We start from the raw sequence: 15420 nt of genomic DNA, 5'->3' as shown, positions 1-15420 counted from the left end.
AGAGAGTTAGCCAATATGACGGAGAGAGGGAAGGTTGATATATTGTGCGTGCAAGAGACCAGATTCTAAGGCCAGGTGTGTCAGAGGTGTGTACAAAGTGCTCTACCTTGGTGTGAATGGGAGGAGAAATGGGGTAGGAGTTATCCTGAAGGAACAGTATGTCAGGAGTGTTTTGAAGGTGAAAGGAGTGTCAGACACAGTGATGATTATGAATCTAGAAATTGAACATGTGATGATGAATGTTATTAGTGGATATGTCTTGCAAGTTGAGTGTGTGGTGGATGAGAAAGAAGATTTCTGGAGTGAGTTGGATGAAGTGGTGGAGACGGTACCCAAGGGACAGAAAGTGGTGAATGGAGTGGACTTAACTGGACATGTTGGTGAAGGGAACAGATGGGATGAGGAGGTGATGGGTATGTATGGTGTTAAGGAGAGCAATGCGGAACGTCAAATGGTAGTGGATTTTGCGAAAAGGTTGGACATGGCTGTGGTGAATACGTATTTTAAGAAGAGGGAGCAACATGGGGTGTAACATACAAGAGTGGAGGAAGATACACACAGGGGGGATTACATCCTATGAAGGAGGATCAGTCTGAAGGAGATTAGAGACTGTAAAGTGATGGTAGGGGAAAGCGTGGTGGTCTGTAGGATGACATTGGAGTGCAAGAAGAGGAGGACAGTGAAGGCAGAGCCAAGGATCAAAAGGTGAGAGTTGAAAAAGGAAGACTGCAAGGTTGAGTTTAGGGGAGAGGTAAGACAGGCACTGGGTGGCAATGAAGTGTTACCAGACAGTTGGGCAACTACAGCAGATGTAGTAAGGGAGACTGCAAGAAAGGTGCTTGGCGTGACATCCTGACAGAGGAAGGAGGAAAAGGAAACCTGGTGTTGGAATGGCGAAGTACAGGAGAGTATATAGAGGATGACGTTGGTGAAGAAGATGTGGGATAGTCAGAGAGATGAAGAAAGTAGACAAGAGTACAAGGAGATAAGGCTTAAGGTGAAGAGAGAGGTGGCGAAGGCTAAAGAAAAGGCGTATGATGAGTTGTATAAGCGGTTGGACACTAAGGCGGGAGAAAAAGACCTGCACCGATTGGCTAGACAGAGGGACCAACGTAAAAATTAAATTTTCTTTTTAGTATTATGCTAATAACATCCTTTTAGAGTCCCAGAACACACTATGGAGACCCCCTTCTAACAAGTAGGGGTCAATTGACTGAGTGTTCATAATAAAGGCAAACTGGAAATCGGAATCAAGAGTACTTAGTTGATAACATGAAATTTTTACCAGAAGGTAAATCTGAATTCTTTTTAGTAGAAATAATTTCTTAAATGTTAATAAGTGCAGTACAGATCTTAAGTAATGCTGGTGTTTTAACACAGTAAGCAATGTGTGAGCAATAGCAGCATGCAAAAAAGAGAGAGACGTGGCTTCATTGGAACATTGACCTTGGCTACAGTAACTTGATGTCTCTGTTTTCCCTTCACATTTTTGTTACATATTTTGAGTTTCGTTTGGAGTCAAGATGGCCTGGTATGACAGTATTTCTTTCATTGGTATTTGGTTCTCGGCAGAATTACCTTTGGCCCCTCTGCATGCTAAAATTGATTCTGTCGTAATTACTTTTAAATTGAGTTCATTATAATTTCCTGGCTTTGACGTTCATTTGTTTAAATAATTATTATTATGTTGTTGCTTATTTGGTGATTTTTCTTTTATAGGATTGAGATTATTGAAATACGTATCAGGCTTGTTTGGCTTTGACTTCTGTTTGGCCTAAAGGTTTTTTTCTTTTTAAACTAATTAAGAGTTTCCATTAATTAATTTACCTATGCTTATTGATTCATAACTTTTACTTCGTTAATTATTCATATATAGATAATTATGGTTTAATCATTTTTCTTGTCCCTGTTAATCTCTTCTTTTCCTGCCCTTTTTTATTTCTTAATAGTCATTGTTTATTTATCATTTCACAAAATATGATTTAAATATTTATTTGTGTTCTGAGTTTTGGAGGGAGATGTCATGAATTTGACAGAATTCTAAGAATGGCGTGAGACACACAATAGAACTTATAAACATTCAAATTAAAAAAGTGAAATAAAATGAATTTTCAAAATAATAAAATGTTTAAACATTACCCATTAAGAATCATAATCATAAAGATCCTCACGTGACGCTATCATGTGATTCAAGTAGTATTTGTTGAGTGTGTGTAACACATCACACCAAAAGGGTGGGCGAGAGCAGGGGTTCAGAACAATATCCCACATGCCTCGTCCGCTAGCAAGGTGTGCCTCCTAAGAGAGTGTGGACTTTTCAGAGGAAGAGGAGTTTATCTCATTGCAGTGGCGCCATGTCAAAAACATTGCACAAACAGCTCTGCCGACCAAAAGGCAGCAGCAGGCATCCCTGTAGTCAGTCAGCAACATCTCGCAGGATCTGACAGTGCAAAAGACTGCAGACTGACGGGAACAGGCAGCTTGATGCCACCAGTGGGCACAGTGACATGGGCAGACAGCGTTAAAAGCAAGTGTCTCAGCAGGCAGCAGTGAAATTGGAGCAAAGAAACTATGAAGCAAAACTTACATGTGGCAAAATGAACTTATTTAGGGAGTTCTTTCTGTCCAGACTGAAATCAGTAACAGAGGCTTCTGTCTGTAGACTCATGCCAAAGAAATCGGTATTCTTGGTTTTGTGTTTATTTGTAATCTTTGTTTAATATTTAATAGCTGAAACAAAGAGATCTCAGAGCCACCAAGTTTTGGTGATATTACAAGTTAATACATAGAATACTGGTGCCCTGTCGAGTTGGGAACGACTCTTTTTATTTGCTCACTGCCATCTGACTGTATTCTGATTATTGATTTTATTTTGTTATTTTGTCATATGTTGATCATCTCTGCACAAAAATATTGTTTTTTTTTTATATTAGGCTGCTGGTGACATCTTTGCAAGACTATTTTGTTGTCACAGTTGCTGTAACTGGGCAGTGAGTGACACCACCATGTAATTATTTGTGATTGATCTGTGACCTGCTTGGAAGTCAATGAAAGAAAAGCAAGCGGAGTAAAGAGTGTCACAGTGAAACAGACGACATCTCTCTCTGCTTATCACAGTAAAAAAGTACAAGATCTCTCAATAGTAGCCCAGGGTCTTGTATGTTACATGGCCCTTCTCAATAATTAGTCCAATTTACTCACAGTTTCATGTTGTACTGTATGTTTTCTTTAAAATATAACACACAAGTAATACTGAGTGGTGTAGTGCATACAATAAGCGAGTTTTATTTGCAAATTGCACAAAAAGTACTCTGAAAAATAAATCATAATGAAAATGAATTCATTGCTAAAATAGAACTACCAGACGTACCAAGGGAGACAGGCTGCAAGCAGCAGAGTATTACCGTCTTTTATCTGTAATAGACAGAGAGTGGGCAGAGCTCTACAAATGTCCTTGCTCACCTTCATGTCTTATTTCTCTATCATTTTAATGGAATGTCATTTTCATCCAAGTAATGCGATCCTTCGGAGCAACATTACTCCTGTCACAGCTGCTGGAATTTAATATAATTGACAAAACTCAGCAGTGGACCAATGAAAGCTGAATCTCTGCACAGAACATATTTTATTTAATAAGGACATTTTCAGTATGGAATTTCTGTTTAGTTGCTGCTATCAGCAGTTTACCTTGATATCTGGTAGTAGAAATGAGCGGAAAGTATCTGAATTACAGTATGTATGTCATGTTTTATACATAAATAATAATTTGTACGTAATGTAAATAATGTTTAATTAATTGTAGTTAAGTATTGAATATGATTTATTTGATGTTTAACTTGAATAGGCAGAAATGCAGTTTCTCCTAAAAGTGTACTTGTAGTATTGTATTTTGGATCTCATACGTTGACAGCAACATCTGCAGAATGTCAGAAGCATTTTTATCACCGTTACATTTGAACAAAGGAAAGAAAATTCAGCTGAAATGGCAAACTGTTTTGTCTAAGTTGGCAAATACATAAGCAGTGTCTTATTTGATATGGCCCTGAGGATGTGTGTGATGATAATTCTGTGTAAATAGCATTATGATCTTAAACAATATAATAATCTCATAACGCTATTGGACAGTTGTTTCACAAAAGAGACAGATGGATATGCATTACCACCGATTAAAGGGTCTTACTTAACTTTAAAGATGTAAAATAAAATTAAAGTTTCTCACTGTCAACCTAAAAGAACATACAAATCATAGTTATATTTACTTAAACATGTTTTTTTTGCTCTTTACTTTAAAAAAAAACAAAAAAACAATGTCCAAAGTCCATAGCATCATTGAAGTTACAGCAGCACAAATCAGACTAATGTGATACTGAGATATTCAAAAGCAGGGTCACGGGTGGCTCGAGTCTATCCGGACAAGTTTATCGGGGGTCCGCTCACACTAATTGCTAATCAGCCTACACGTAGGAAAACTGAAAAGGCCAGTAGGCACTAGCCAGTTAGCCACTGCGCCACTTGGCCACCGCAGATTGAAGTACTGAAATACATAAAATAACCGTTATAAGCTGGCAAATTCTCGATGTTAAAATGTTTTATGAGAATGCTGGCGGGACTGTTCGAAAATTATATGGAAGACCAACTTTAACACATTGCAAAGAAAACACGCTCCCCTCGTGAGTTGGCACTGGACCCCCGTACATTTTATCTGAAAATGTGTTTCATTTTCAGAAGCGACCAACTATATATTGTGCATTTTGTCCCGCTGGAGGATAGCTCTGCGGCCCACCGTGTATCACTGTGATCGCTGTTCGGCAACAATGCTTTCCTGAAAATCTACACCGAAATGAAATGAATAAATTATTACTACTGTCTTGGTGTCCGGTCATCTGAACCGCACTGCTAGTTTAAGTGGTGAAAAGGGACGTACACTTTCCTGGACATAAGCTCTGGACTGTGATTGAGGAAGCATCGGCTATGTTAAAACCGAATAATTCCGCTTATTATTTGCAGGAGCAGCAGCAGAGGAGAGCCGCGTCTCCCAGCATGGAAAGCCACAGGCACCTGGTGCAGGTCATCCAGGAAATGAGAAACGAAATCAAGAAACTCGAGTCGGAAAATCTCGCACTGCGCGGTGAGCTGAGCCTGTCGAGGGCAGACCCCGGTCCTGCGGATCTCTCCTCTGGCTTTCACCCGCGGACAGACAGCGAGCTGGCAGGAGAGGAAGAAGCGTCTGACTCGCCGGCGGCCATGAGAAGGAATATTTCAGCACCAGTGCTAGAAGAACAGCTCAAAGGTGAATTGCGTCGGACCCTCGCAGCCTCCTCCATGATTAAGTAGCTGATACCCGACAAAATAAAATGTGTACACGTAAGGAGTTGGACGCATCTGACACATCTCCATATTACTTGTGTGTAATGGCAGCATTTTTAGCCGATCTATTTTGAGAAAATGCGTTTTTGACGTCCATCAACTCAGAATACAGAGCAGGCGTAGCTAATTTTATGGCTTCAAAAATCTGAATTGGTGTAAATGCCAAAAAAACGAGTGCCAGTATCAGAGGGTATAAACTCCGCTTGGACGGTTGGGAGACAAAGTTAGAGAAGCGAGATTGCGTTGGTTTAGACATGTGCAGAGGAGAGATGCTGAGTATATTGGGAGAAGGATGCTAAGGATAGAGCTGCCAGGGAAGAGAAAAAGAGGAAGGCCTAAGCGAAGGTTTATGGATGTGGTGAGAGAGGACATGCAGGTGATGGGTGTAACGGAACAAGATGCAGAGGACAGAAAGATATGAAAAATAATAATCTGTTGTGCGAGCGCTGATGGGTGTAGCGGAAAGAAGATGATTTAAATACTTTCCAAACTGTAGGTAGGTTATTATCTTAAGTTGTATAAAGGGAGATGGAAGTACATTTTCAACGTGTACAGATATTTACATGTTGGCATTAATTTTAAGACATTATCATCGCCATGTTATCAAAGTGGCCGGCTGACGTCATAACTTTTCTCAAACTAACTTTTACAAAACGAGGACAGTTCAATTTTTATTAATGACAAACAATTGCTAGTAAAGATGATGATCTCAAAGTCTTTTCAACCGTGTCCATCTTTAATTTCTTACTCTCTTGGTGTATAAACGTCATTTCCAAATCCAAATTAGCCAGGATTATATATAATTACATACGGATTGATTTAATGATTAGAAGTTAGGATATGCCTGGCGGAAGAATGGTCTCCAGAGCAGGTATGGCTTCTCATTTGCCAAAACCGAGCTATTCTCCCATCATAAGCAAACGATCCTAAAGTAGATTAAATGGGTTCCATCAATTCAATGGATTAAATCATAATTTTCGACTTTCCACACTGGGGCAAGTGGGGTGTTGGGAATGGCAGTTCTTCTTGCGGACGACCTTTGTAATATGAATCGTACGCACAATGTCATTAAGCGAGTATCTGTTAAGGAGCCAGGATTTGTAGACCCGTACGAATTATTGTTACTCGGTACATCCACTCTACTCAACCAGACATCAGATTAAAATAAGACACAGTTCTGGTCGGGAAGCCAGTGCATGATCACACTCACACATAATGGAGCAGTTAAGTAAAGGAATGCTGCGTAACTCCGTGCGAAGACCCCTCGCATACTAAATCGAATGGGGAGGGGCTATACGGCAGTAATTGCTGGAAGTTCTCATCAGTACGATTACAACGATTACCTTTAGTCCGTTCTATAGAAACGGTTTAGAGTGCGCGGAGGAACCCGCTGGTGTCGCGTGCGGTGTGAGAGCCATACAACCCACACAATGTGGGCACCCTCCACACGACCCCCGGCATATTAGCAGGGGGGCAAAACAAAATGAGCAAGCTACGCGCGCGCACACACATACACACACAGCGACCGGGATAGGTTCCGTGAATCGGCGCGACATCAGCACGGGATTTGTGTAGTAAGTTTAAAAAATAACTTGCTAGAGGATGGCACGGGGGTTAGCGGCTGTCGCCGTTTTTGCATTAGGTTGCCTTCAAGCGTGTTAGTTCTGGATTGCATGTTCAGTTAATCGTGGAGTTTAAATTCCCTCCTTGTGTACGTGAGGGCGAGCCTTCCTCCCTTGCGCCTGATGCTGCACTGATAGGCACCGGTCTTTTTATTAACGAAGTTTGAGAATTGATGGATATACACTGAATATTGCAGATTCAAATTTTTATGTTGTTGATGAAAGCTGATTTAATTACTTTTAATCGTTAAATAGCCTTTGGCTGTCTTTTAAAACGGGTCTGTAGGTTTTCAGTCTAACCAGTTTATTAATTAGAATTGAATTTGTTTAATATGCTTACTGTTTACCTGGATATTGTTTAACTGGTTGCCATCCTCTTCCTTTCATTCTGCCATACACGCTTAAAATAAAGCAATGCCATAGTGGAGTCATTTTTGTTCCCCAAAAGACCAAACCTTGTGAAGGTTCCAGAAAGAACCTTTCTTTGTATTGATCTGTAACAGGCTCCATAAAGTAGATAACCAAGAACAGATGATAACAGAATTGTGAAATACCAACGGGTCGTGATTTTAAAAGGACTCTTGCTGCCTACAATAACACAGGCCAAGTCCAGGTCTTCTTCTTCTGTCCTTTTATAGGTAGCCCACCATGCATATTAGGAAATTTTGCAAAGCACAAAGAACCAGATTCATATGCAAAAAAAACCCCATCCCAGAATATACTGGAGCCTTGTCCAGCAATGGAGCCACAAGGAACCATACAACCCAGTGAAGAGCTGTAAAATGCCATTAAAGAACCATTGTTTTTAAGAGTGTAGCTGAAATTTCAAATTCTCAGACATTTTCTAAGAACAAATGTAAAGAAAATAATTTGTAACTGCGTCGTTCCCAGGTTCCAAAAAATCAAGCAGCTACTGAGCTGGCAAGGCAGGATCCAGCATGAGTCAAAAAAAAAGTTTCCAACCCAATAAGGTTCATCGTAAAAAGTTTTAGTGTAAATTTAAAACAAACCATGCGGAATTAAAGGAAAAAAAGGTTTCTTCTACAAACTTAGCCTTTTCTTGTTAAACTTCAGTTACTTTCTGTACTTAAAGGTTGCATTACCTCTCTACGGCAAACTTTCATATGCCTTACTTAATATATTCAGTATGTTCTGTCCAGACAGCACATTCAATATGATTAATACGATACAGTTTAAAAACTGTTTGTCCTCCATGGCTTCTCTAAGGAGGATCATAAACTGGGACTAATCTTTAGTCAGGGGGGCAAGAAATAATTAGAATATTCCATTTCATTTTAGGCTGTGTTGGGTTATATAAGAATCTCCCATAGACTGTATTAGTATTTAGGCAAAGATTTTAACATAACTAAGAAAATACTTCTAACAATTTAACGTAACCTTACTAACTAGCAAAGGTGTAGCTCCCATTGTTTTTTATTTCTTTCTTACCATTTGACTCGGCGAGATAATTCATGATACACATACAGGTGCACATAAGCCCAGTAGTGCCAGTTAGCTGCTATTTGGTTAATTGCCATCTTATTATAAGAAAACTAAAACTATTAGAGAGTGAAGTAAAATAAAAAAGACCCTCCTGCAATGAAAACCGTGACAACAGTGGAGATCTCTCATGCCGTCGTAAACCGTTTTAGTTAAAATGAGCAAGCCGTCTGATTAAATGACATACTCCATTAACAGCAAGAATGGACTTCCAATTAAGAAGCTGCCTGGCGGCCCCTGCCACTCCCCAGAATGACATGAAAACTTCTGCTTCAAGCAGTATCTGTTGTGAGAGGGCCTGCTTGCACACTTCGTTTATGTTGTCGGGAAGAAACGATTTGCATTTACTATTCTTTAAGTCTTAGGGGATTCATTAATTAAACTAAACACTAGGGTGATCGAGTCTTGAGGAGTTTGTAATTCTCCTTGTCAATTAGTGCTATTGCTAGTGTGTATCAGCGAGTAGAACCCACAGCAGACTGCCATCCCATTCGAAGCTGGTATCTGTGGGGCACGCTGACTGGTGTCTCTAAAGCAGTGCAGTGTCACCAAGTGTGCCCGGCGAGGCCCTGAGATCCCCACCATAGAGTGCACTCTATACTGCTACAGTATAAGTGGGGTACAATCCTAAAAATAAAGGTGCCAAAGTGGCTCTTCAGAGTGTTGCCACAGGGGAACCAATTTTGATTTCCGAAAGAACTATCCACGTGAAGGTTACAGAAAGAATCATTAATTAGATCCTTAAAAGAGTACATAAATAGCCATAAAATAATAGTTTTGAAAAACAGAATTGGGTTCCTAATTTTACAAAGACTCTTGCTGCATGTAAACAGCACCGGCTAAGTTCAGGTTTTCTTGATCTGCTAATACAACCTGCTAGGTAGCCAACTCTACATTAAAGATGTCTGTTGTGTCCACATGTTAGGAAACTTTTTAAAGCCCAAAGAGCCCTCTTAAGAATGAAATGGTTCTTTGCCAAGCAAGGGTCTCGTGAGGAACCACACAACCCAGTGAATCGCTAATGCAGAACCATTTACTTGTAAGAGTGTAGGGAAACAGGAGGACGAAACAATTGATGTTTCCTTTGTTAGGGTATCTGCTTCATAAAGCTTTACCTGTACTGAGTCAATGTGATCTTTTAGATGCTGCTTTATTGAATTCTAAAATGGCATTCTTTACCGTCCGAACATCCAATGACTCATTTACTGAACAGGTTTATCCAGTGGAGGGTGGCAGGAAGCTGGATTTTAACACAGCAACATTAAAAAAAATACACTAAAGGGAAAATTAATTCACTACCATATTTATTTATTGCATCAAATTGCGTAAAATTAACATTATAATAAATAAATGCATTTCCATTCATAATATAATATAGTCATTAAAGATTTTAAAATGAAACACAGCACGAACTGAAGACTAAACTCAACAGCACAGTAAAATAGTCATCTAAGAAGGACTCTTGCAGGACACCAATTGGTTGTATCTGCTGTTTTAACTCCATAACTTGTATTTGCCTTCTCTTCTGTACAAACAGAAAAGATCATCATGACAGTCAGAAGATATTCTGTATCATCGACACCCCGCTCAACGTTTGGCAAGAAGAACCAGCTGAGCCAAAACTTAGACAAAAGAGACAACAAGGGGGACACGAATGCGCAGAGAATCGAGGAGGAGAGCTGTGATGATCTGTCACCCATAGCTGGCAAACAAGAGGCCCAGAAAACCCTGAACGCCTCAGCACGGGAGAAATTCAACAACCGGAGGTTACTGAAAGATTATGTCCAAAAGTGCAGGTATGCTCTACATTTCTGAGTCTTAAGTGGATGAAAAGTCCATTACCTGAAGTTTATAAGCCATCAGAGTGAGTTTATTCTAATGTTCTCTTACAATTTGTGCTAATTTAATTATTGTGGTAAAATAGCTGCAAAACATGCCATGCATTTGACTTTCCAACGGAGCCTCGAGTTAGCAATGCTGAAATTATTTTTGTTTATTAGTCTCAAATTGGGACACAGTTACTTAAGTTAAGATATTCCACTTTGTGTTGATTCAACCCTCTCTAGATAGATAGATACTTTATTAATCCAAAGGGGAAATTCCGATACTCCAGCAGTGGCATACTGATAAAAAACAATATTAAATTAAAGAGTGATAACAATACAAGTTAAACAGAAAATAACTTTGTATAATGTATAATGTTAACGTTTACCTAAGGGGTGAATAATACGAATCCAGGAATAGAAAGCAGCAAGTACAGAAATTGAATGAGAGAAGTGAAAATAGGAGGCTCCTCTGCTTGAACGTGTACAGTATATTTGAAGGACAAAAGAGTGACCTCATACACATTTAATGAAAATCAAATGCAACCCACAGGTTTTTTTTTTCTTTCTTATATCCTTCCTTTTGCTTCTTCAAAAATAGCTAAGTCTAAATAAATCATCATCTGTCTCAGTCAAAAGAGGTACAATCATTGAATCCACTTAATCTGAGTTACATGCCCACACAGACGATGGCCGGGCACAGAGCTGAACCCAGGACTCTGCAGCTGGGAGGTAACATCACTGACCACTTCAGCACCATCAGTTAGAGCAGATCTGTGTTCAATCATAGATATATAGATAGATAAGACACTATAAGATAGATAGATAGATAGATAGATAGATAGATAGATAGATAGATAGATAGATAGATAGACAGATAGATAGATAGATAAGACACTATAAGATAGATAGATAGATAGATAGACAGATAGACAGATAGATAGATAGATAGATAGATAGATAGATAGATAGATAGATAGATAGATAGATAGATAGATAGATAGATAGATAAGACACTATATAATAGATAGATAACATTTTATTTATCCCAGTGGCAAATTTGTTTTTTTTAAAGAAGCTTGTTAAATAAATAAATACATAAATAGATAAGTAAGCAAATAAATATACTCACACACTTTGGTCTGAACACACACTGGAATGACTGTAAAGCAAGAAAATTCTAAAGAAAGAAAAACTTCTGACTTGGCTGTCCCAGTCCCATGAGGCATTATGGAGATATATTGCTGTTGGTATGAAGGAGCCCCAGTAGCATTTCTTGACACACTTCTGCTGAATGATTCATTGGCTGAAAGTCCTCAGTGTTAGTGCATCAGAGAGAGGATGTGCAATATTATTTATAAAATATAATTACTCATAAAAATCATGTGTCATTGAATTTACTTTCTGCTTTTATCCAAAGTGATTTAAAGTCATACGGAGGCTCATATGTGATGTGACCACCCCAGTATGACACAGGGAGTCAGAGGTGTTCATCAGTTTGTCACTCCTGCTCTTTATTGTATAACACATCAGCCACCACTGGTTCCCTCTCCAGTGGGGTTTGTGCCTCGGCAGCCACCGTGAACTTGAACTGGAGAAGTCAGAAATAGAATAGGTGGATAGATGGGCTATAACCAGAGGGGCACATCGCAGTCTGAGAAAGTCCTCTGTTAAGAGTGAAACTTGAAACTAATAAACTTCTGTTTCATTATGTTCTCTTTTTTTGTGCCAGAACGAAAGTAAAAACTGTAACATTCCTGTTGCCAATGGATGACAACTCTTTCTGCAATGGCCACGTTTCCAAGAATTATAAACAGGATTAGAAGTGAAAAGTTAACGTACTGAACTGCAAAGTACAGAATGGAGATTTTTTTTTACTACACCATCCAGGTCAGTAACAGCAGGTTAAATGGATGCAGCAAATCTCTGGCCTCCAGATGATGGCAAAGGAAATCGCGTCTACCTCATTGGCTGGGACTCTTAAGATCACGTGATGTGTGCGTTTATATCAGTCGGTTCCTGTTTTTCTCAATCCAATTGACTAAACTGCTTGCTGCATCTGACCTCATGCTGTGTGCTTCAGCTTTTACAGTAAGTGCTCCAATGAATTATCTTAGAATAAACCTAGGAGTGTGAATACATGCAATGATTGTGAAAATCATTCTAAAGTCAATTTATGAATATAAAAGGTATCCTTATTAAAATAGTTATATGATGGAAAAAAATGATTATTTTTCTAATAAATGACAGTTTCTAGTGTTTTTAATTTTTGAATTGGTGCAGGTGCTTGACCCCTTCTTGTAAATATACACGACCATTTCCTACTGTGCTGTTATTAAGCAAAAGTCCAGTTGGTAAAGAATTCCTTCATAACACCTCTAGGCACACTAACACCCATCATGTCTGAGGTATGGTGTTTGTATGGCTACATGACATCAAGAGGAAGAAAAAAAATACAATTGTGACAAATCTTAAAACACACACTGATTGAAAAAAAATACTTGGCACTCATGAGACGGACATACATTAATAATGTCATTTACACTTATTAAGAATTATTAAACAAATTGCATTCTCTGTTTGGTGTCTCTGTGTTTCTTTTGTTAAATGCGTCTATCTATTTTGTAATGTCGCTAAACACAAAATTTCGGGTTGCGGCCACACAGCAGAAGTCAATCCTGGACAGGCTAACAACAGACCCCGAGTGTAGTGCACACTCACAATGATAGGGTCTCCAGCGTTAAAGGCTCAGTTAAGTGACGTTTGGGGTGGATCAGCCCTACCATATGAAGTGTTTGGAATGTGCTAGTCGGTTCTCTTCTCAGCAGAATGCATATGCTTACTCAATCTGTGAAACATGTAGCCCTTGTTTGTACTTGGTCTGGGCTTAGCAGCATGATTAACAGAAACATAAAGTACTGCACTGATACACAATTCATGAATTCATATAGATCTGTGAAAAACATCTGAGTTAATCTGCAGAATTAATGAAACAATCTTGATGAAGAGTTGTACTGACTGTTGACTTTCCATTATCACATGAATCCATTGTGAGGTTCAGCCCAAGCCCGGTCTCCTTAACCTCAGCAGGGTACAAAGACAACCACATCTCCAAAGTGTAGGCCAAGTGTCTGGGAGGCTGATCCTGTTGTTCTTTTGCATGCTGGTGAACAGTTTTATTCAGGTGTCACACTAAAAGGCAGAAACTGGATCTGAGGCGGCGGGCTCTTGTTCCCCCAGTAAACGGCCTTGCAATTGCTTTTTCAGCGGTCTCCTGCGTAAGCTGATATGCATCATCTCCAGACTTCTCATTGCTATGGAGACTGCCGTAGCTCTCTGAATCACGCGCCTTACCTGTAAACAAATAGATGTATAACACGAGGGGCACACTGCACAATGAAAAGAGTTAATGAAGCATTGATATTATAGCTTTAGGCACAGGATCACTTCCAACTTCAATCTGTCAGCTTAAGAAAAGACGATGTGAGCAAGTGAACGGTATCTGCGTCTCTAGGATTAGAAGCTCCATCTAGCCTGGAAAAGGATTTTGTTTCCCCCAAATCACCTTCAAAACGCTTGCCTCAAATTCCTTCATTTTCTTGTAGAGTAGAAAGAAAGAAGGTCTTTAGGTTTTCTGTTTTCTATCTGTTCATATTAAATGTGTTAAATTGTAGGAAATCATCTATTCATTTATTTTTTTGAATTGAGCTTTCCAATATACAGTGGATTCAGAAACCCTTCAATTTTTCCACATTTTGTTACAATAAATACAGCCTTCAGCTAAAACCATTAAAACTATTTTTTTCTCCACATCAAACAACACTCTATACCCCAAGACGTCAAAGTGAAAACAGGAGTATTTAGGAATTCTTGCAGATTTGTTTAAAAAAAAACCCATGAAATATCACACTGACCCAAGTATTCAGATCCTTTGCTATGACACTTGAAATTTGGCTCAGACACATCCTCCATTGTATTGCACATCACTGAGATGTTTCTACACCTTATTTGGAGTCCACCTGTGGTCAGTTCAGTGGACTGCCCATGATTAGGACTGGCACATGCGTGTCTATAGAAGGTCACACTGCTGGTCACTGATCTCAAGGTTCTTCTGGAATGGCAAGAGACCAAACCTTAAACATTTAACCCTGCTTAGAGACAGACTGAGTGCAAGTGTACCGCTGCCTGACCTAGAACTATACCATTGTGCTTTCACCCTCTGCCCTATTTTGTCATGGCTGCTTCCCCCTGCTCACCCCCCTCCATGGCTCCTTATAGAATCCTCCTTTGCTTTCCCACTTTCACTTCAAGGTGCCCTGTTTACCTCCTTGAGGTCTAAAGCCATCAAATTTTCCTTGTTACCTATTTTGCCATACGCCATCAACATCTGGCAGTGTGTGGAAAAGTTACTTGCACTCTCTGGAAAATGGCACCCCCTCACTCCTATATTTCATAACCCTGCTGTCTCAATAAGTGGCCGGCCCTGTGTATTTCTTCCTTGGCAGCATGATGGATTTAGTGTGCTGGGAGATCAGTTTAATAGTTCAGGGCCGATAACGCGCCAGTCTTTACAAACTGGTTCCAATTTCTTTTTCTACCTTCAACTCCGATTAGTGCTCAGGATATGTGGGATTTCCCAGACTACCCCCCTATCAAATCACTCATTATACTCTGTTTTGTTCTTTCTCTCCCAAGAAAAAAACTTGTCTCTACCCACTACTCATTACTTTACAAAGCATCATTCTCTTTGGTTCAGAGACCTCTCTCCTCCCCCTTCACCCCTTTCATGGGACACAATTCTCTCCAATGTAGTGCTTCGTTCTAGAAACCCAAATTACCAGCAGACCAAGTTCAAAATTCTACACAGACCCTAATCCTACTCCCTGCAAGCAGTTTCTGGGCCTCACTGCTGATCCTCTCGGTCCAATATTTTCCCTTGGTTTACCTGGCACTTTTCTCCACATGTTCTGGCACTGTCCCCCTATCTTTTCCTTTCGGACACATGTATTTCACCTACTGTCTTCCTTTCTTTCCTGCAGTATCCCTCTGTTATCTCAGCTCTTTCTTCTTTTAGACCTTTCTAGGCTTCAAGTTCTCTGAATGCAAGT

The 15420-nt window shown here is 39.6% G+C and overlaps 1 protein-coding gene across 1 annotated transcript in view; it reads left to right on the top strand.

The window, feature by feature from the left end:
• The window catches only part of LOC120518095, a 40135-nt gene extending 27314 nt beyond the window's left edge, over positions 1-12821 (top strand). The window contains exons 2-4 of the mRNA XM_039740700.1: positions 5008-5290; positions 10027-10285; positions 12045-12821. Of these exons, the coding sequence (XP_039596634.1) occupies positions 5008-5290; positions 10027-10285; positions 12045-12135 (633 nt within the window). The 3' untranslated portion in view covers positions 12136-12821. The remainder of the gene's footprint in view (positions 1-5007; positions 5291-10026; positions 10286-12044) is intronic.
• The last annotated feature ends 2599 nt before the right edge of the window (positions 12822-15420 follow it).

This window comes from Polypterus senegalus, chromosome 1 (assembly GCF_016835505.1).
Source record: "Polypterus senegalus isolate Bchr_013 chromosome 1, ASM1683550v1, whole genome shotgun sequence".
Lineage (NCBI taxonomy): Eukaryota > Metazoa > Chordata > Cladistia > Polypteriformes > Polypteridae > Polypterus > Polypterus senegalus.
Note: the sequence above shows the minus strand (reverse complement) of the source record. Positions and strands in the feature narration are given on the sequence as shown.